General features: G+C 49.3%; 1 protein-coding gene across 2 annotated transcripts in view; it reads right to left on the reverse strand.

Annotated features, from left to right (window-relative positions):
- Nucleotides 1-5,989: 5,989 nt before the first annotated feature.
- Nucleotides 5,990-23,244, reverse strand: part of PRKCE (protein kinase C epsilon) — a 444,584-nt gene continuing 427,329 nt past the window's right edge. For both annotated transcript variants that reach the window (XM_081100552.1, XM_081100553.1), the window contains one exon: nucleotides 5,990-9,289. In XM_081100552.1, the coding sequence (XP_080956678.1) occupies nucleotides 9,143-9,289 (147 nt within the window). In that variant the 3' untranslated portion in view covers nucleotides 5,990-9,142. The remainder of the gene's footprint in view (nucleotides 9,290-23,244) is intronic.

A 23,244-nucleotide genomic window follows, 5' to 3' on the forward strand; every position in this document is an offset into this window, starting at 1 on the left:
AGGAGCAGCGACTAAAAGGACTTTAGACCCTTGGAGGCATTTCCTGTTTTCCAGTGAGTTGAAAACCCGGCTTCCTGCTCAGAATAGTCCATAGGGATGGTTTCTTTTTTTGGTGGTGGGAGGAGTATCTGAGGGTGGAGGATACAGCCTTTGCTGGGCTTGCGGACCAGCTCTCAGGGCTGTGCTAGGAGGTGGCATGGGAAAAAGGGTGGGACAGGGGAGAGGGAACCCCCAGAGGCTCTGCCCTGTTTCCTGGCTGCGCTTTAGTATTCACATTGAAAGCCTTTAGAAAGAGCAACACACGCCCAATTCCATCAAACAATCACGGAAAGAGAAACAATCACAAAAAGAGCAGGCTCTCTTCCCAGGAGCCGTGTGGGCAGAGCCCCACCTTTAGTGCCAACCAGAAGCAGGTTCAAATCGCAGGTGCATGTCCCAGGGGCTGACCCTGTGGCTTGGACGATTTTCTGATTTTCTGACCTCACCGAGCCTCAGAGGCCTCATTTCTCAAATGGGAAGCCTAATTACCACTTCCCATGGGGTAATAGTTCCCTGCGGCCCATGGCAGACACCTTGAAATCAGCCTCTTTCCCTCCAACTGAGCAGGGAAGGGGTACCTGGAGTGGGGGGGAGGGGACAGAGAGATGCTCACCTGTTCCCACAGCAATCTAATCAGCTCCACTTCTGCCAAAATAACCTGCCAGCAGCTGCTGCTGTCCCCTCACCAGACCCTCATCCCCTCAACTCTTGGCTCTTTATTGCCTCGTTGGATGGTAATTTGGTGAAAAGGGAAGACTTTCCTCTTCCCCTGCCAGGGATCACCCAGGAGCACCCCTCCCCAAAACATCCACAGAAGATGCAGATTATACCCATGCACTGCTGGGATGGGTGGAGTTTGAAGCAGTCCCATTTAAGGAAGGACCACAGTATTTAAGGAGGTATTGACAAGGGATCAGGTCTCCTGATCCTACCCAATGGTAGGGCTGAGATCTGGAGGAGGAACTGGCCTTGGCTAAGGTATGTATGTGTGTGTGTGGGGGGGGGGGGAGGGGGGAGGGAGATTTGAAGGAGGGTCGGGAGGTGACATCCAGTCCAGCCCTTATTCTAACTTCATCTGCTGAGCTGAAATCTCTGGAGGCACAGCAGCTGACTCACATGGCCCCAGCTCACGGGCATAGTGGGCAGCCTCACACTGGCTCCTACTGGCTCCCCTCTCCTAGTCTTTCTCTTCCCTTAGAAGTCTCTCCTCCCTCGTTCTCTCCTCCTCCCTAAATTCAAACCTGGCCTTCAGGTTGTTAGGAAGGTGTTTTTGTCAAGGGTTGGGGCTAGCGCTAGAACATATTTAACAATAGTTTGATTTATAACTCAAAAAATATTTAGCCCTATGGTCTGGACCTCCATTTGTACTCTTGCATCAAATATTAGGGGTGGCCTGGATCTTCTAACACAGCTTATGATTCACTTAATGGTCGTATTTACTCTTATTATTTGTCAGCATCCTTCCCCCCAAGGAAGTGCTGTTACGGCACAGATTTTGTCAGATTTGTTTATGGATGTCCATATGAATGGCGGGCACAGAGTAGGAACTCTATGAACATCTGTGGAATAAATTTGTGGAATAAATGAGAGAATGAATAGTTTTGTGTTCTCTTTCTGTCCCTTCCGGACCTGAACTGTCATTGGGTCTGAGCACTGGAACAATTTCATTTTCTTATCCATAGAGTGGGCATCAGAATACAACACTTCCATGGGGTTGTAAGGACTAAATGCATTCTATAATTTCTGAACCTCCATTTCCTCATCTATAAAATGGGATTCTACCTACTTCATGTGATTTTTGTGAGGTTTAAAAAATGACCTATGTGAAGTGCTTAGCACAATGTCTGGAATAAGGAAGATAATAAGTGTGAAATGGTTAACAACCTAACGAAGGGAGCATGGATGGAATTCCTTGATGGTGCCCAGGCGAGGGCCTTTGCAGAGCCTCTCTAAGCAGCCAGTGGAGCTGCCGGCTCCACTGAGCAGAGGCCTGAGAGGAGTGTGGCTGGTAATTGTTGACCTGATGGGTTGAAGACTGAGACTGGCTTGATCTCAACCTCAGGCAGCATCTACCTGACCCATTGGGTAAGAGCGGGCAGTGAAATGAGCTCTCCCACCCCATACACACAGGGTGCCTTCATCGAAGGTCTGTGCTGGGCTCTCTTAGAGACACCATCAAACCACTTTGAAGGATTGCCATGCCTTGACAATCTCATGTTGAGAAATGACAGTGAAGGCCACTGCAACCCTGCTCTGGGACTTGGGACCCAAACCCCTCAGCCCTGCCACAGCCTGTGTACCTGAGAAGGCCCTTCTCTTCCCTTTGCCCATATTCACCTCTTCCTTCAGTCCCCTCTCACTGATAACTCCTCCAGGAAGGCTGCCAGGATAACACAAACCTAATCCCCTTTGACTTCCCTGGCATCATCTGCAGGGCTACCTTTGCATTCTCTTGCCTGCCTTATACTGCTGTTTTGCATCGAACCTGACTCATATCCTGCTGGTTTTAAGTGCCCTGAGGACCTGGAGCTGGTCTTTGCTGTTTGTGCTTCCTTCTGCCCCACAGAGAGCCTTCACTGGTGGGATGAGGGTGTCAGGTGGCCCAACACCCCTTCCCCGTGATTCAGGCTATGATTTCACCCAGGGATGAGAAATAACAGCAACAGTACGAGACACTGCTGTGGAAGCTTCATCGCACTGAGATTGCACAACGGACCTTGGAAGCGGTAGCTCTTACTACCACCATTTTTCAAGTGTGGCAACAGGTTGAGCAAGGTGCAGTGACCTGCCCACAGTGAAGGAGCTGACGCCAAGCCTCGCCTGCTGCGGACTCTCCAAGCCAAGTTTGTGGCTTCTCTTTGGTAGATCTCAGTGGCTGTGAGAGGGGAGACTTGGCTACTCCCTAACCACCTCACCAACCACATTCTGCTACATACACAGACATTTCATTAGCGAGCAGGCGCAGAAGAGGCTGAGGGCAATTCTGAAAGGTCCGCGACGTTCCCGCTGTCGTAGGTTTGGTGTTTATGACAGTGCCTCACAGGAAAGGTCCTCAAGGCAAATGCCATCCTGTTCCAGCCCCAGGATCAGACTGTTTGTGGGAGTCAGGCAACCAAGATGCCCCCAAGACAGCAAAGAGACAAGCAGTTTGCAGATCCGGCCTAGGGTGCCACCCCCAAGGTTTTTTCGAGTAATTTTTTATTGACAAGTGCACAGATCCTAAGGGTACAGCTCAATGAACGATCGCAAAGTGAACATACCTTTTTGCTAGGTCCCAGCTCAGAAAACCAAACCCGCACCCCAGCAGCCCTTTGGTGCCCACGCCTAATCACCACCTCTCCACCCCCAAAAGGGCAACCACTGGCCTGTTTCAGGCAGCACAGACGGCCTGTTTTTACACTTGCTGTAACTGGAATTAGTCTGTTCCCCATTGTGCCTGGATTCTTCAACTCATCCTCACATTGTGAGATTCACCTGTCGTTGTGTGTAACTGGAAATCATTCATTCTCACCGCAACATGGGCTCTCTTGCAGAAAGAGTCCACATTTGCCTATTCTGCCGCTGATGAAATTTTCAGCTGAGTCCAGGGTCTGCACATTTGACTATAGTAGACACTGCCCAAGTTTTTCAAAGTGGTTGCACCATTTTATACTCCAACCAGAAACACTGAAAGTTCTGATGGCTCCAAACTTGCTGTGTCTGCCTTTTTTATGGAGTCCTTCTGGTGGTGGCTGTGATATGGTAATGAGGTTTGATTTAAATTTTCATTTCCCTGATTAGTAGGGAAGTTGAAGTTCTCATAGCCTGTGTGTTTTTAAATGTGATTAAAATATCGTTGCCAATCTACTCATCTCAAGCACCATTCCTATCACCTTTCTGACTTCCTTTATGCTAATGAACATGCCAGGCCACTTTCCTTGAGGAACTCCTTTCCTAGAATTATTTATGCTAATAACACCCCCTCCCTGCAAGTGCTGATGGGATATCAAAGAGCTGAAGCTCTTGCCTTCTGAATAAATGATATTTATTCAACCAGCTGTCCATTCCTGGAGGCCGTACTCCTGATCACCACCGCTGGTCACCCTTTAGGTTTAGCTTAAAACTAACATACCACGAAGGTAGTACCATTATCTAGGCCAGTGATGATGAACCTTTTGAGCTTGGCGTGTCAGCATTTTGAAAAACCCTAACTTAACTCTGGTGCCGTGTCACATATAGAAATTTTTTGATATTTGCAACCAGAATAAAACAAAGACTTATATTTTTGATATTTATTTTATATATTTAAATGCCATTTAACAAAGAAAAATCAACCAAAAAAATGAGTTCACGTGTCACCTCTGACACGCATGTCATAGGTTCGCCATCACTAATCTAGTCTAAAGTGCTTTACACTGAAAAACAGAATGCATAATGTGGCTTCTAAGCCTTCTTTCCAATCTACCTCTTTGCCACGGTAAGCGCCAGGGCAGCACATGCCTCCTGTTATTTTATTGCATGAGAACTTCAGGTGCTGGTAAGCCACATACGGGACTGCAAGGACATAGAGAAGGGGCATTCTTCCCACAGATTCCCTCTGCTGTTTCTCAGTTCAGGGCACAGCCACACAGACAGCCTTTCTTAAAGCAGCATCTAACCCTTGCCAGGGACCAGTGGTCAGGGCTTCCCTGGAACAGACCTGCCAGTGCCTGGGACGTGGTTGAGGTCAGGGGAGAAAGTCCAAACCAGGGATGCTAATGAGCAATTGGCCTTTCTTATAGCTTCGGTGTGATTCGTGGAGCACATGATTTGGGAGGACGAGTTCTCGCATCGCCAGGACTTTGGAGCGGGTCTCTGGGCCACTGGACGAGAGAGGTGTAGGCAGGTCATTTTTCACTCGGTGAAATCCCCAGAGCTGTCTTCTGGCCTTGTCAGAACAGCTCTTTTTAATTTGTTTCCCCTGACTTTCACATAAATTCATGGTAAGACAGACACACTGGTGGGAAGCTTGCTTCTTCTGGGGTGGTCACTTCCCTAGAAACAGATGCCCACTCAGAGAGGTTTATTAAACTCTGTGATAAGCACAACCTTCTTTGTGAGGTGGGTCTGAGGTCCATGCTCACGTCTTGAGGGAGCCAGGCCACACTGCTGGGAGGGGAAGACTGTGAGAGGAAAGCACCTGCAGGATGATATACATGCCAAAGCCAGCGGCAGGCGTATGAAGCAGTGACTTTGTGGGCTGACAAGTTGGGTCATCCCGTCCTCTGAGAATGACACATAGTAAAACTGCAATCATTCCCACACTCTTACAGAACAGGGAGTTTTGGTTCCTTGAAATTTCTGGTGAACTCAAGTATGCCTTTGAGTTTCAAATGCTCTTGAAAAATCCGTGCTGGAGAAAGAAGAGGAGGAGGAGCCTTGGAGAGCCAGCACAACATGAGTGGAGAGGGAGGGAGGGAGGGGTCCCAGAGTGAAGGAGGAACTCAGGCGGCTGAGAGGGGAGGTGGACAGTAGCTTAGCATGAAACTCCACGGGCCAGTCAGCACTCCCCGCCCAGCCTGCAAGGGGCTCTCAGCCTGGGAGGAGTTTCTTGGGCTCCAGGTTCTGAGTAGCAGGTCAGAGACCGAGTCCTGAAGAAGCTTGACTGAGCATCGGTTGCAAGGAGGTCCAGCACTGGTTCTGGAGAAGACAGAACCAGGGTGCTGCCTGCTTTGCTTGCCCGTGTCCCAAGCAGCTCCTTCCGAGACAGCCAGCGCCACATCCAGCCCATGCAGGGCCCTTCATCCCTCTGGCCGGCAGTCCCAGAGCAGAGGCGAGGCTGAGGTGGGCAAGGGGAGTGTGCAAATCAGGTTACTGGCCTCCTTTGTGCATCGCCAAAGGACAAGGGGAAAGTGGAAACTATGTCTAGGTTTCCACTGGTGCCACCTTGCCACTCACAGGGGAGACAAAAATGTTCACTGAGACCGAGAAATAAGATTTAACATCATTGTATTTATTAGGTCCGGAAAACATACACATTCACATCCTTTTGAATACAGTACATTTGGCACAATAATGTTTACAATGAAATAACACTAATGAATGGCAAGAGATTAAAATTACATCCAGAAAGGGGAAAAAATGTACAAATTAAAGCATCACAATACAAAAAAAAAAAAGAAAATCCTTAAAATTGAATACATTTTCTATTTAGCCAGAATTATTTTGCACATAATTTAAAAAGAGGTAATTTCTTTTTTAGCTTTCTTCTGTTTTTCCTTAAAGCAAGAATGCATTGATTTTTTTCACCTTTGGAGGAAAAAGTTATGTTTCCACTCCACAAGGTTTCTCACTTCCATCATGAGAGAACACAGGAGGACAGCTATCCTTCATATGTGTTTTGGCTTTTTTTTTTACACTCCACTTTTCTTTTCAGAGAGAGCTGGAAAGATTAGAATCAGCAGAAATGTAACAGTGTGCCGCTTCCAAACGCTTGTGAAAACTAAAATGAAGCAATGAACACTCAAGGAACACACAAGCCTTTTCCTATAGACAACATGGGATTTGAATCTGCCAGTGTGAGAGCTTGACCAGCTCCAGCCCCAAGGAGGAGGCGTCCCAGCAAGCATGGCGCTTCGGGTACTGACGGGGTCGTCACTGGGCCAGGCAACCTGTTGACTGACTGCCTGGAGCTGCTGGGTGGAATGTATTCTTATCTGACTTCCCAGCAAAAATGCCAGTTGTCCTGTTGAAAGGGTCCAACCCCCGCCGACATGGGACCACCACCACACCCTTGGACAAGGCCATTTGGCATTGCAGTTGGAGCTGGCCTGGTTGTTCAAAGTTTCTCATGGCCAGGGAAGCAGAGGAAAAAGAGAGAGCAGTAGTGAGGCATGAGTATGATGGGCAGCATTGTCATGTCTTCCTAAAAAAATGAGATGATGCCACCATGAAGATGTTGCTGTGCTTGTACTCAACTCCAAAAGATAGTCTCTCCCCAGCACGTCAAGTTACCGAAGATAAATTAAATTAATCCACTGTTCTTCATCACTTCGCTGGTGTGCCAAACACACAAATTGATAGAGCATAGTATTTGAAATTATCATAAGAACAGATAATAATTACACCTGAGTTTTTAAAAAATAAAAACAAAAGAGAACTAAACGTCACCATTAGTAACAAAGGCCGTGACCTGCCAGGTGCAAATACGGACAGCAACTCCCTATGGGCTCGAGCTGGTCACTGTCCAGGCTTTGACACCACCATCCAAAAACATTCCTTTCTCTTCCCCATCTCTATCAGGGCAGAATAGAGCCCAGGAGAACTATATGTGAGATTTAATATAGCTTAATATATGTTTACATCTTTTAAAACAAACCCAAAATGAAATAAACAATACACAGGAGCTCCCTGACCGCGCCCCCCTCCCCCCCGCCCCCCCGCAAGAAACAAACACAACTTATCTCTCGGTAACTTGAACCAATACACATACAGAGTATTGCACCTGGACGTTATTAGAATTATTCTTTCATAGACTAAAGTTTTATAATATGCCTGAACATGCAGCAGTTGATACCTCTAAATTCAATGAATTAATTCCACAGGCCTTGCAGCAAACACTATATACAAAAATCTCAAATGTACAAAAGGCAAAAAGCTTCGTGGGTGCCACTTTGCCACTCACAAGTATATATATTAAGGGGCAGCTGGGAAATCCACGTGCAACAGTTGGAATGGATTCCATTCCCTGCTAAATCAGTTCAGCAAAATAGATAATCAAATGACCTCTGGGAAACATATACACAAAGCCACAGAGAACCCTTGGGAATAAAAGAATGTAACACTGTTAGCATATCTACAGGAGGTAACATCGCATCCATTAAGTAGTGTCCACATGAGTTGCCTTTCCGCGTCACACAGGAACAAGCCTCCCAGTCCGGCCAGCCACACTGTCAGTTTCCAGGCAAGTTGCTTTTCAGGCTCTTGACACGCTCTGCAGGGCTCATGTTTAACCTCATTCTGCTTGTTCCGAAAGCAGATATTTCATATTCAACTTTACATGTTTAATGTTTAAAAACCACAACACAGTAGTACTACCATTTTGTAGAAGTGCGCAAAAATAACACACTGCTGCAGGAAATAAATAGAGTTTATGCTGGGAACTCAGGACGAAAGTGGAAAGAGAATTTGGGAGCTGAGTTTTGCGAGAACCCCAGGGTCGTGGCCATCAGGGTGGTGGCCTTCGTATTCAGGCAGAATGTTAATAACGAGGACCACGCTTGTTTCCTTTTCTCTCAATTCGTACAGCCCCCGTGCGCCACCAATGCATTAGGAGTATAAACCTTGGACGACTGGTTCCTCGTTGCATATTAGCCCTTTAATATCAACCTGTATTAACACTGGAATCTGTATCTGTTGGCCAATTAGCAAATTTGAGGATATCTTTTCCAAACGTTAAGAGAGTGCAAAATCAAATTTTCTTTTTCAAAAAGAGTAATTTCTTCCACAAGATACATGCTTCCACAACTTTGGCATGCCCCCAAGCCAACACCAAAGCAAGCAAGAATTAGCCATTCCAGACACACCACCATAGGCAGCCAACCTGCGCATCGCCCAGTCTCTCTCCTTCACAGGCACCTCAGGGCGCCCCCCTCAGGCTGAAGAAGCAGTCTCTTCCCCCGCACAGAAGGGCAGAGGATGGCAGGCGGGGGCGGACTGGGGGGATGAGAAGCAAGAGTTGTTGGAATTCTACGTTCAATTGCAGAGCCCGAGTCTTCTTGTTTGCCTTTTACATTTTCCTTTGCAGTGAAAGAACTGAAGTCGCTTCACTGCCAGGAGCCCCTGAGAAGTAGAAACAGGCTCCCCAACAGACCCAACACAGCGACGTGTCCAGCTAATGGCCGGCCCAACATGGTGCTGCTTTCCCGGTGCGCTGAGAGCCAAGAGTGCCTTCTGGTCACCAGGCAGAAGGAGGCAGGAGCTGGCCTGGGCTAAGGGAATGCAATAAATAGAGTGGACAGGGATTGGGGCTCCGGGGAGGAGAAGTAGTTCAAGACCTTTTGAGCCTCTGGAAAACAGCCATCTTCACGGCACCCCTTCTTGTAGCATCACCAAACTCCACCTGGGGGGGCGGGGGGGGGCACGCTCAGGGCATTAGGTCTTCACCAAAGTAGGAGAAACCTTTGAATTCCTCCTGGTTGATCTGCTTCACAATTGCTTCATCCACAAGCGTGAGTACTGGCTCTTCCCGGGTAAAGTCTTGGTCAAAGTTATTGACGTCTCTTTTGGTTTTCTGTGAGAAGAAAAGAGAAAGCACTGACTCCAGGCTGCCCTTCCTCCCCAGGGCCCCCCACAGGGAGTGGGCATCGCGCTGACCAGCCTCTCGCCAAAGCAGGCCACTAGCTACTGAGAGCAGACACAGAGCTGTTCCAATGAGGTCATGATGGATGGCCCCAGGACCAGAAGGCAACAGAGGACTTGGAAAGGAAAAAAATGGATCCAGGTGAGAAGGAAGAAGGAGTGAGAGGGTACGATGGAAAAGCAGGGAAGTGGGATTCCCACAGACTGTGTGTGTGCATGTGTGCGCGTGTGTGTGTTTGGGAGAGTGGGATGCATAGTTCCCATCTCACACTCCCCCTTCCAGTGCCTGCCCTAACCCTCTGGCTTCATTGAGATCTCCTTCTCTGTAACCATGGTAACAAACTCAATCCCCTCCCACAAAGTTTCCAGTGCTCTTTCTCCCCTATAGGTAGACCCCCATAACCTTGCCATGGACAGGGGTGGGAATGTCTTCTGGGAATCCTGCCTTGGTCCTAAGCTGCTCTCACCATGAACCCTATCTTGTGCTCCCATATTATTTCTATTGTTACACTCAGCACTCTAGCTCGAAATGAATTGTTTATGTTTTTGTCTCGACCAAGAGCTTCTTAAAGGCAGGGGCCTTATCTTACTCAACCTTGGGTTCCCAATGATAAACGTGTACTGAATAACTGATGGTGCAAATAAACCCACCCAGTTCAGAAGGACTCCTCCCTCCCATTCCCGCCATTGGAGGTTCAAGCTCCCAAAGCAGGGTTTAGGGCAGCCGAGGGCAAACTACGGCCCGCGGGCCGGATCTGGCCCGTTTGAAATGAATAAAACTATTGAAAAAAAAAGACCGTACCCTTTTATGTAACGACTAGAGGCCCGGTGCACAAAAATTTGTGCACTCGGGGGGGAGGGGGGGCCCTCAGCCCAGCCTGTGCCCTCTCGCAGTCTGGGGACCCCTCGGGAGATGACGACCTGCTGGCTTAGGCCTGCTCCCGGGTGGCAGAGGGCAGGCCCAATCCCTAGGTGCAGCCCCTGGTCGGGCTCAGAGCAGGGCCGATTGGGGAGTTGGGGCACCGCCCCGTCATACACAGAGCAGGGCGATCGGGAGGTTGTGATTCCACCCTCAGTCATGCTACAGGTAGGGCCGATTGGGGGTTTGGGGCACCATCCCCTGTCACACTCAAGGCAGGGTCGATGGGGAGGTTGTGGCGCCACCCCCTGTTATGCACAGAGCAGGGCCAATCAAGGGGTTGGGGCATTTACCCCTGTCACTCACAGAGCAGCGCCCATCAGGGGGGTTGGGGCTCTGTACCCTGTCACGCACAGAGCAGGGCCAATCAGGGGGTTGGGGGGCAGCCCCCGTCACGCACAGAGCAGGGCCCATCAGGGGGTTGGGGCACCGCCCTCTATCACCCACCGAGCAGGGCCGATCAGGGGGTTGGGTGCCACCACTGTCACACTCAGGGCAGGGCCGATGGGGAGGTTATGGCTCTACCCCATCACACACAGAGCAGGGCCCGTGGGGGGGGGGGGGGCGCCACACCCTGTCACACACATAGCAGGGCCGATCAGGGGGTTGGGGCGCCGCACCCTGTCACACACAGAGCCGCAGGGCAATCAGCGGGTTTGGGTGCTACCCCCTGTCACGCTGATCCTGGTGCCGGGAGGCCTCGTGGCTCCACTGATCCCGGTGCTGGGAGGCATATTACCCTTTTACTATATAGGGTAGAGGACTGGTGCATGGGTGGGTGCCAGCTGGTTTGCCCTGAAGGGTGTCCTGGATCAGGGTGGGGGTCCCCACTGGGGTGCCTGGCCAGCCTGGGTGAGGGGATGATGGCTGTTTGCAGCTGGTCACACATCCTTCAGGGTGGGGGTCCCCACTGGGGTGCCCGGCCAGCCTGGGTGACGGGATGATGGCTGTTTGCAGCTGGTCACACACCCTTCAGGGTGGGGGTTCCCACTGGGGTGCCTGGCCAGTCTGGGTGAGGAGCTGAGGGCTGTTTTCAGGCTGGGGGTGACTGAAGCTCCCAACTGCTCCTTTTTTTCTTTCTTTTTTTTTTTTTTATTCTGGGCCAGCTTTAGCTTTGAGGCTTGGCTCCAGCTCTTAGGCCTCCACTGCTGAAAGTAGGTTTCTGGCCTTTGCTTACAATGTTGCGATCCTGCTGGCTGAAGCCCGGCAGGTTTCTGGGGTTTTGTTTAGCTTCTATGTTTGTTACATAGTTGCTTACAGCTCAGAGGCCTGCAGGGGCAGGCGGGGAACGTTGGAGTCCTCCGTCACTAAAGCAAGCAAGCCTCATGTTAGTTTCAAGCTGCCTGGCTGCTGGCTGCCATCTTGGCTGACAGTTAATTTGCATATTGCCCTGATTAGCCAATGGGAAGGGTAGCGGTCATACGCCAATTATCATGTTTCTCTTTTATTAGATAGGACGTTTACTTTGAATTTATATTAGTTCACACAAACACTCCATCCATGCTTTTGTTCCGGCCCTCCGGTCCAGTTTAAGAACCCATTGTGGCCCTCAAGTCAAAAAGTTTGCCTTGGTTTAGGGCAATCACACAAATCCTGGTTGGGGGAGAAAACAGGAAGTGTATCTAATGCTCCCTGCCTCTAGGGGTTTCCAGTTGCATTGGGAGCCAGTCTTCCTGCCGGGACAGTCTGCATTGGTTAGACAAACTTGCATGGAGAAGTGAGGGCTTGGCTGAGACTTGAAGACTGAGTCACAATCGTGTTGGTAGAGACGGGAGACAGGCACCTTGTCAGGAAGAAAGATGGGACGAAAGCAGGGGGCAGGAACAGGAAGGATGTGTACACAGGACAATGGGTTCCCCACGCTGCCTGGGGCAGAGTCCAGCGTGAGGATGGTGGGAGGCCAGAGTGGAGTCCAACTGTGGAGCCTTCCAAAGCAGGCCCCTGTCCCCCACAGTCCACAGCGCACAGCTGAGAAGATGGAAGGGTGCCGATAATACTTTTTAAGAAACAGACTGACTGGTGTTACTCAGGGCCAGAGACCTGGATGATGGAATCAATTTTGTGGAAAGATTAGCATTATTATTTGTAGGAGGCATACTATTAATAAATGCTTTGATCTGTAGAAAATAGTAACTTAAAATATGTGAATAAGTAGTCTATGAAAAAAGTGGTTTTGAGATAAAGCTTTATTGTGTACCCTGTGCCTTGCCTGCATTTGCTATGCACGTTGGCAAATTAAAGGCTCTGAGACATCCTAGAGCCAGGAAACCCAGTGCATGTTGCTTAGGTCAGCCCTCCTCAAAGCCGACATAGATTTTCTCCTGAAGCAGAGTTCCGCAGAACCCGGCTTGGGATGCTGCTTTACAGTTTATAGCACCTTCACGTCCATTTGCTCATTGGATCCTTGGAATGGGGTATTATTATCCTGATTGCACAGATGAGGAAACCGTAGTTCACAGAGGTGACTTGCCAGAGTCAGCCAACTAGTTAAGAGCAGAGTCAGACTCAAGTGTAGGTCCCAGCGTGATGCGTCCACGGTGTGGGTTGACTGGAGAAGTGGGAAGCCATGGCCAGGGTCAGATTCTATCAGGAGATATTTAGGTAAAGCCGCTAGACTGCAATAAAGCCAGGAGGGCTTGTCAGCAGGCCAGCCTGGTGGCACCGAATCTGCGAGTGGAGGAGAGTGTGCGTAATGTGGACAGGGCGAGCTCAGCAGGGGAGACTGTGCAAATTGTCCAGGACTGAAATCAGAATCAGATGGGCAGCATGGAGCAGGGATGAGATAATCTTCCAGAACCCATCAGGGCAGCCTGGCATCTTCTCCCTGGGCTTGAGCTACACAGTAGGTAGGTGTCAGAGACCTTGGATGGGTGACAGAGGGAGATACAGAGAACCTGAGTGGTGGGGACAGGACCTGCAGCTGAAGGAAACATGTGTTGTCCTTGAAATGGGCAAGCCTAGTGGCTTAATCACCTCTACAGGAGGGCTGGCCCCAGGCACAAGGACTATCTGTTTCATATCTCTAGTGTGTACAGAGCAAGAGGAAAATGGACGGAGAGGAGATGGATGTCAGAGGGGAAAAGAAGCCCATCCCTCACAGTGACTCACATGGGACTTGGGAGGGCCGGTACCTCAGGCGAAGGTGTTGTGATGCCTCTCCCGAAGGTCTCTATTGAAGGAGGGATGGGCGCACTTTGAGTGGGGAGGGGTTACAGAGTATGGGCCTGCGATGTGGGATGAAATGAGTCCAGAAGGAGGTGTGGGAGGGGTAGAAGGTGGCGGTGCCTTGGGAAGTACTGAGGATCATCCCAGAAGGCAGCCCTGGGCATCCCTATTAGGGGCAGGAGAGCAAAGGGGACCGGCGGGTAGGAGGGGCAGGAGTTGGGTGAACAAGAGAGGCCAAGAGATGGGGCAGGAGGAAAATGCAATGTAACATCACCAAGGGCGGGCCATGCCCAGGTCTCCTGTCCTTTCAGGGCAGGACCCCCTCCGTGCCGGCTTACTCTCTCTGGTCACTGACAAGGGGGAGCTCCCGGGGAATCTGCAAGGCTCTGGCATCGGCCCTCCCTGTTTATCTACTTGTTTGTGCTTCACCTTTCAGTCATTGGTGTCTATTAGTCATGGACACGGGTTTTGTTTCCTGAGGTCAGTTAAGCATGTGACAGACCTAGATTCCATACGATAGCTGAATTTCACAACTCGCTGGTTATGTACTGGGAATCAGACTCAGTCAACACAGCCAGGAATGCCATTTTCAGAGCACCTCTAGCTCCGTGGCAGGCTACCTTGGGGAGCCATCTCGCTCAGCTCTGGACTTTCCAGGGGTCAGAATCGCCTGTGGCATCTGAGCGAGGTGCCATTCTTTAAGAGCTCTACAGGAAAACGTTCTTGGCTCATCCACACGCTTATGCAACCTGGCCCAGGCCCTGTTTTCCTTGGACATCTTAGGTACATGCAGCTCCTCAGTTCCACGTCAAATAGCCAGCATCCACACGATGTGCTATTCCTGATTATTCACCTTAGAGACTTGGCAAGTTTTCCAAAGCAGTTATGTCTGCCTATTCCAGTGATGGCGAACCTTTTGAGCTCAGCGTGTCAGCATTTTGAAAAACCCTAACTTAACTCTGGTGCCGTGTCACACATAGAAATTTTGTGATATTTGCAACCATAGTAAAACAAAGACTTATATTTTTGATATTTATTTTATATATTTAAATGCCATTTAACAAAGAAAAATCAACCAAAAAAGTGAGTTCACGTGTCACCTCTGATACGCGTGCCATAGGTTCACCATCACTGCCTATTCATAGCATGTACTAGTATGCAGCAATGAACATCCCAAGATTTGAGGAGAACTGCGGATTATATCCTTCACTCACTGGTTTTATTTTTTGGGAAGCTGCTTGCCTCCCTCACAGGCACAAAACTTGACTCCAAGATTCCAATGGGCAAACTCCCAGAGACACTGCCTGGTCCCCTAGCCCCCTGGTCATCCCAGATGCCTCCCTAATGTCTAAGCCAGACTCAGCCCACACTGCACAGCCTGAAGGGTGACACTGGGGCACGTGGAACAACCTTCTAACTCTTCAGACCATATCTTCCCATGAAGCCATCCCCCAGCCCTTGGCCCACACCGAGGAGAGGCTGCATAGAGGAGGAGAAAGAGCACCCGCTGACTTCTCATCCCTGCACTGTCCCTTTCTGCTTATATGACACCGTGTGAAGGCACTCTTTGAGCCTTGATCTTTTCATCTGTAGAATGCAGGTGGCAATAGGTGCCTTGAGAGGCCAAATGTTAGGTGCCTCCGTGCCCTTGATACTAACGGGCACCCAATAAATGTGAGTTTCCACTCTGCCTCTGAGTTTTAGAGCTTGTGTGCCATGGGCAGGCACCATGGGCAGCGTGGCTGTTACCCAGCACAGTCCATGTGATCTGCCCATCAGCGCCATGCGCTGCTGGGGGCAGGGACTACATCTTACATTTCTCTGTCTGCCTCCAAATCCAAACATTCCAGTGCTTCCTCCAGTGACTAAGGTTCTTCTATCAGCACTTCACTGCTCTTGGGGAAAGCCCAGGTTCTTATACACACACACTTCTAAGGCCCTTCAGGATCTCGTCCCTGCCTATCTGCCCAGCTTCATTTCCCATGCAGTTCTCTGGATTCGCTGGCTGGCTCCTGACTCCAAGCCTTTGCATGGCTGGTCCTCTGTCTGGAACACCCTCTCCCCTCCTTGCCTCCTGCCCCATGCCCTCGTCACTGAGCTGCCATCATTCCACAGCCTTCTGAGAAATGGCATCTCAGAAGCAAAGCCACTGAGCTCATCTTACAAAGCACTCCAAGACCACTGAGCCCTGGGTCTCAGCTGGGTGTGCCAGGGCTTGGAGCCAGGCACAGACGTGGACAGGCATGCTTCCTCAGCGCTTGCTTCCTCTATGGCCAATGCAAGTCTCTCCTGGCCCTCCCTGTACCGAGGTCACAAACACAAGCCCTCAGAGGAGCCAGTGATGCCTGCTTCTGTCTCCATTCGATCGTCAGGAGAGAGCAACAGAAAACCCTAGAGAACTACCTGATTACAGGCTGGGGCACGGGACTGGCTGTCATGTGGCTGCCTTGATGTCCCTGCCCACCTCTTCACCTCTGCCTGGAATGACAGCAAGAGCCTAGGTAGAATGACTACAAGCCAGGGGTGTCCTGCCCATGACTGTGACCAGCGCTGGTCACCAAAATGCCAGCTTTCCTCAAGGTCCCATATCCCGTTCCAACTCCCCAAGTCTCCCCTGACACCGGCCTCACCCCATCTCACTCTCTTCCCAGTCCCCATAGTACCTCCTAGATCCCACATTTGGTCCCTTCCTCTAATACAGCGGTTCTCAACCTGTGGGTCGCGACCCCTTTGAGGGTCAAACGACCCTTTCACAGGGGTTGCCTAAGGCCATCAGAAAACACATATATAATTACATATTGTTTTTGTGATAAATCACTATGCTTTAATTATGTTCAATTTGTAACAATGAAATTGGGGGTCACCACAACATGAGGAACTGTATTAAATGGTCGCAGCATTAGGAAGGTTGAGAACCACTGCATAGTCTACATGTGTCCTAATATTCTCTCATTTCCCTCCAGGTACCTAGTACAAAGCAGGACACACAGCAGACACCTGATATCCATTTGCTCAAAATAATTTCATTTACTGTAACAGTCAAACCCAAAATTCCTCCTAGCTTTGAAATGTCAATAGTCTTATCTGAGCTCCATTTTCCTTTTTTACAATATTCTAAAAGAAAAGGCAAGAATTTCAACAACGAGAATGCTTTCGCAACATCAGTTAACTGCAGCCTGGCTCCATAGTGTCTTGCCTGGCTGGAATGCTGGGTTGGAAAAGAATTTCAAGTTAACTACCATTTACCTAGGAATTTCTCTAAACATAGTCCTCCATCCCCCACCCCCTTTAGATTTTGTTAACCAAGAACTGGCCATACTTTTGGACTTCTTTTATAGAAAACAGAGCAAAAGGTACAGAGAATTCATGCTTCCCTGGGCTGCCCACAGAACCGTCATAGCACCTGTCTTGTCCATGTCTCTGTGGTTTCCTACTGTCCTTCATCCACCTCCTTCTTAGAATGTGGTGGCCAAAGCTGATCTATTCTCGTGTGAGCATTGCCATGTTCAATGGCATGACCCTCTACCTGGTGGAAACCCTCAAATTAAACCGATGTCTAAGATAGTTATCAAGGTGTTATCATTTCTTAAGTAGCTGTGATAAATCATAGTTGTACCAATCCAATGGAACCCTGTTATAGGTTGACTTGTGTCCCCCAAATAGATATGTTGAAATCCTAATACCCAGTACCTCAGAATGGAACCTGATTTGGAATTAAGGTCTTTACAGATGTACTCAAATTAAGAGGAAGTCACTAGGGTGGACCCTAACCTAGTATGACTGATGACCTTGTAAGCAGGGGACATTTGGACACAGAGATAGATATGCTCAGAGGGCAAGTCACCTGAAGAGCCATGGACAGGGTAGCATTGCCACAAGCCAAGGAACATGCAGACTACCAGGAGCTGAACGGGGATAGAAAGGACTCTTCCCGTGTGGGTTTTAGAGGGTGCATGGCCCAGCTGACACCTAGCCTCCAGAAGTGAGACACTGCATTTCTGTTATCTAATCCCCCCAGTGTGTGATACTGTGTTGTGGTAACCTTAGGAAACGAACACATACCCCCAATTCCTAAAAATTGACTTTTCTAATCTAAATGTGACGCTTTATGTTTAGCCTTGATTTCTTCTTATTTTGGTATTTATTTCTAGCCTGTCAAGATCACCATAAATAATGATTCTATAATTTCCCTCTCTGAATCTCGATTTATTTAGCAAAAAAAAAAAAAAAAATGGGGATAATAAATATACCTAGATTGCCGAGGGTTATAAGAGAGCCTCTAAGTAAAGCGCACTTGAACTCTAAAGTAATATGAAAATGTCATTTTAATTCTTTCATCCTATCTTTATCTGCTATATCCTTCAGCTTTTGGTCACCCTAAAATTTGATTGGCAAGCCTCCCATCTCTCTATCAAGATGCTCATAACAATAGTATGTAAGACGGAGTCAGGCTCAGAACCTTCTACCTTGCCCTCTACAAACAGTGCTCTGACAACGCTCACATCCAGCCCCGCCAGCACACTTTGGGAGTGTGGTTAAATCCACTGCGAGTCAACCAGCCTTGGTCACGTTTTCCATCTTATTCAGGAGGATGATAGCAGAGACTCATGTTAGGAGGAAAATTACCTTGTTCATCATGTTAGAAGAGATTAATTTTGTTCAGGAGGATGATGTCAAAGACTCATGGCAGGTCTCCTAATTTTTCAGTGAATGGGTTGCATAATTCTCCAGTTTGTGAATTCTACTCTACTTGGCAAAATTGCCTCCACCTTTTAGGGGAGCAGAAAATCGAGACCCCTTTGCTCTTTAAGCACAAGTGATTAGTTTCATGGCATTCAACAATGGGAAGCCACTTGGTTCCCGGCCAATCCGTGGTCCAAAGGAGAGAGCCATGGTGGCCTCGGTTGCTGGCATGCAGAGCTGAAGAGCCACCAAGCCTCTAAGGGCCCCATGAATCTGGGCTCCCCAGCGAGAGTGGCGTCTCAGGGTGAGTCCCACCAGCTGCACCTCCCATTACTGGCGGTGCCCAGGTCACAGCCCAGCCTGGTAAGCTCCCGGTTAATTAGATGGATGCTGCTGAGTCCCCAGAGGAGTCAGAGGGCAATTGCTTTTCTCACACTGGTGAGCTCACCACCCTCCAAGACCAGAAACGAGAGCAGAGGAGGGTCCATTTCCCTCTCAAATGCAGCAGAGGAGCTTGGAAACTCCTGAGGCCACTCACGAGAAGGGTCTCGCGCTGCTATGTGGGAAAGGAATGCCCCTTCCCCGGAAAACCGCCCACAACCCAGGCTGGTCCCTCTCCCACAGCTGGATCGCCCCATGCCTCTCTTTCCTGGCCTCCTCGTCAGTGTGACTAGGTACTGACTTACTCCATCACTGTTTTGGCCACTGGGCTGGAAGCTGGGTCTGTGTGGCTGGCTGTTTTGTACTTCTAGTACCAGCACAGTGCTTGGCACAGCTTCAGTGTCTTCATGTGGGAAGTAGAATAAAGCTCACTTTCCCTAAGTGCCTTACCTGCCTGACTCATTGAACCTCACACACAAGCCGACTGGAGGCCACAACCCCCATGGTTAAGATTAGGAACCGGCTTGCCCAAGGTGCACGCCAGCCGGAGGAAAGAGCCAGGAAAGAATTCAGCTTGTTCTGACCCCCAGGCCCTTGTCCCTGGCGTGTGGCGGCCTGCCTCCTGCCGAGAGGCGTCAATGCGTTCACGTGTGCGAAGGCCTGAGTGGCTCTGCCAGGAGTGGTGTTGCCGTGTTACAAAGAAAGAAACAAACAGCTGCGTTCTGCCCTGCCCCCCTCACCATGCATGAGGCCGCCATTCCCACGCCTATTGGGGTCATTTCTTAGACATCAGGGTGAAGAGAGGCATTGCCCTTCAAAACTTTCCATTATAAGTAACAGTTAAAAATGCATTTTATATATAACCTCATGCACAGAACCTCATTGTAACACCCTAAGAAAAGATTCAGCAAGTTCTACACTACCTTTACTCTGTGTGATGCATTCCATGTTCTAGTCTAATTTCCCTTCCCTTCCCTTCCCTTCCCTTCCCTTCCCTTCCCTTCCCATCCCATCCCATCCCATCCCATCTCATCCTTCATTAAAAGTTTGTCTTCACCTGGCACACTAAATTGATTTTACAACCCACTGTTGGGTAGACCCCGAAGCAGGATAAAGGCGCACTCAGTAGTGCTGCCTGGAACTGAAAAGGTGTGGAAAACAGTGTGGATATCCAGGAATAAAAAGCCTCGGGAGGAGACAGTGCCCTGCCTGCCGCGGCCTGCCTGAGGCCTGAGCTCCTGAGCCAGGCCCCGCAGCGAGCTGGCCCCACGCAGCAGACGTGCCGCGGCAGGACCCGTGTCTCCCACTGAACGTGTTAAGTGGCAAACCTGGCCCTGCTCTGCCTCTAACCCACGGGGGGGCCCTTGCTCATTGATCAGCTACTTTTCAAAGCAGTGTTATTATTGACAGCTGCTGGCTTTAGCTTTCCAGGGATAACGGTTGGTACCCAAAGGAAAAACTTTGCAATCTGGCCCTGGCAAAGCCCTGCCCCTCCACTTACAAGTCTTTTCCCTCCTTATTTTTGAAAACATTCTAGATAGAGATCAGTTCTTTTGGCCCAGGATTCATTATTGCTCTGCTTGCTGCCTTTGAAATAGGAACTGTTAACACTGTAATATATGCCTCTCAAGTCAAGATGAGGTCACCCACCTCCTTTTACCATTAAATGATTTCAGGTTTCCTAATGCAGGATCTTGTTGCCAACCAAATTCCCAGGAATAACCTGGAATCAGTCTTGGGCCAGAAAAGGTGAGAAGAGAACTTAGAAATGGAGCTAAGAGAGAAACATTCTCTGGAAAAACACTGTAGATCTACACCATTCATCCCACAAACATAGAGTAAATTCCTACTATGTGCCAGGAGTCACTGCCGAGGATGCAGCTGTGAAACTAACAGGTAAAAAGCCCTCCTGCTCGACCAGCGTGGCTCAGAGGTTGAGCATTGATCGTGAACTAGAAGGTCATGGTTTGATTCCTGGTCAGGGATTCCCTCTGCCTGGGTCACGGGCTCAATCCCTAGTGTAGGGCATGCAGGAGGCAGCCAATTAATGATTCTTTCTCATAATTGATGTTTCAGTCTCTCTCTCCCTTTCCCTTACTCTCTGAAATCAATAAAAATATAATTTTAAAAAAAGAAAAAGCCCTCCCCTAACTGAGTGAGCAGATCTTGCTAATTGATGTGAGTGATGGACACATGGGGATTCTCTCTACTTTTTTCTCTACTTTGGTACATATTTGAAATTTTCCATAAGAAAAAGTTAAAAATACAGCCCTCAAATTGCAAACACATGATGCTGAATGAAAGCAGCCAGACACAAAAGAGTGCACACTACACGGCTCCATATACATGGAATCTAGAAGAGAGCTGTCTACGGCGCTTGGGAACCGCTTTATTCATTGTGCTCGGGGTTACGTGGGTGCATCAGTTTGTTAAAACGCATCAAAATGTACACTTGAAGTGAGTAAGTTTTAGTCTATGCACATTTTATTACAGGAACGTTGACTTAAAAAACCCTCAAATCCCTGTGCTCCGGCATGTTGAAATGCAGGGGCTGTGGCTGGAACAAATCTTCAGGATTGTGTAAGGTCCCATTTTCCAGGAAGGGAGCAGAGAAACTCAGCGACTTGCTCGGGGTCTCATAGATACCAACAGCAGGGACCAGCACCCAGCGCTGCCCAGCATTTTCCTCTTAACTCATTGCTTGTGGTACAGCTGGGGCTAGATTCTGGAATCCCATGTTTGGGGTGGCGGTACTCTGAAGCATCAAGGGGAACACCCACATCCCAGGACCTGGGAACCTGTAGCCTAGACCTGCCACGCCTCTCCAGGAAGGCCAGCAGCTGTGGGGAGGGAGAGGGACAGTCTGTGCCTGATGCCCAAAGTCAAGGCCTGGTTTATTTCATAAGTCATCTCAGTTGATAAGCCCTACTCTGGCTTATCTTCCCATCTCTGTACTGAAAGCAAGAAACATATTTCACTATCTTAGCCATTCTCTCCACTCCCCCACCTGGGCTCACCTAATACAGGCCATTGACATCCAAGCTCTGTGCCCCGAGGAAACCACTTTGTGATTAAAGTAGGTCCCAGCAAGGAGGAGCCAGAATAACATGTAGGCTCAGTGGCTGCAGCTCGCATGGGCCAGGTCTTCTCACTTTGAAGAGACTGAGGTTGATGTGGAAGCTAAATGAAACTTCACAAATCTATTGTGTGTTTGTAAAATCCCAGAATTCAAAAATAACACGAGTGTCAAGTTTAGGCCAAATCTCCAATTATTACCATCGGCTACCCCAGCACACACAATGGAAAGTAAATGGGGCACTAATCACCAAAAAACTGGGTTTCCAAGTGCTTCTTTCCTCCATGACAGAAGTGCCCTGGAGAATCAAGGTACTGGACTTAGAGGTTGGGGTGGGCAGGGGGAACCTGATCAGCTTGTAGAAGGTCCCTTGGTGCCTGCACCCTTCAAAGAGCAAATTCTGGCTTCAGGGCTAGAGGACCAAGCCCCTCCATGGGGAAGGTTTAATGCTCTTTCTGCTTTACTTTGATGCACGTTACTCAGCCTGTGACGACTGTCCCTTCACTCCTGACTGTCAGGCCACCCTTTAGTCTTCTCTGCAGAGATGGGCAGGAGGGCACTGTTCAAGTGGCCCTACCTGGTCAGGATCTTCTCCAAGACTGCAGGTGGGAAGAGGTCCTCGTGACACACAGCGGCCCTGCCTCCCAGCCTGTCTGGGGAGGCTTCTTCTTCATGCCATCTGTTCCCCTCTGTCCTCTACCAAACCTCGAGACTCCCCTCCCAAAGTCAAGTCCTGATTTACCCTATGACCTAGTATTCCTTAAGTATTTATGTTACAGCATGGTGTCCTCACTCATCTGAACTCCTGGCCCCTCCACCCCTTTGGAACAGGGATATTGCTCCATGCAGCCTCCCTCTGCCTAGATCTCCACTGTCTCCATCGCTATCATCATCACACCATCCCGGTGCTCACTGTACATCAAGGACTGTCTAATCAGTTCACACAATTTAGCCTTTTACTCGTCACAGCAACCCAGTGTGGTAGATACTACTATTCCCAGTCCATGGATTGGCAGACTGGGGCTCAGAAAGATGAGATAACTTTCCCAAGAGCCTACAAACTGGAACCTGGTTGCATCTGATTCTACAGTCTCCAAACCTCATACCGCCTCCTGCATTCCTGAAGTGTTAATTCTGGGAGTCTCAGGATGAAAGGAAGAGGGGCTTTAACAGGCTGGGTGTAGGGTGGTGAATGGACAGAGAGGAACTGACATGTACTGAGTATCTATAGTGAACAAAGTATCTTGGGCTTGTTCATGATTCTGTGAGTGGGTATTCTCATCCCCATTTCATAGGCAAGGAGGTTGGGGGGTGGGAGGCTCAGGGAGGCCAGAAATTTGGGGTTGAAGTGAATTTTTAGGTTCACATGGCTCTCCTATAATAGCAATTTTACTCAACCCCAGTCTCTCTGAGGTCAAAGCCAGTACCATGCTCATTGTACCATGCCACCACAACTACCACAAACAGGTTCCTGGACTTTTCCTGTGCCTTCCAGCCCTGCATCAGAGTCCTAGCTCTTTGAGGGACCTTGAAGCCTCTTGGATGCTAAAGGCTCTCATTATGCCTGGCTGGTATGGCTCAGTGGCTGAGCGTTGGCCTATGAACCAGGAGGTCATGGTTTGATTCCAGGTCAGGGCACATGCCTGGGTTATGGACTCAATCC

The sequence above is a fragment of the Myotis nattereri genome (assembly GCF_964212035.1).
Source record: "Myotis nattereri genome assembly, chromosome: 10".
Taxonomy (NCBI): domain Eukaryota; kingdom Metazoa; phylum Chordata; class Mammalia; order Chiroptera; family Vespertilionidae; genus Myotis; species Myotis nattereri.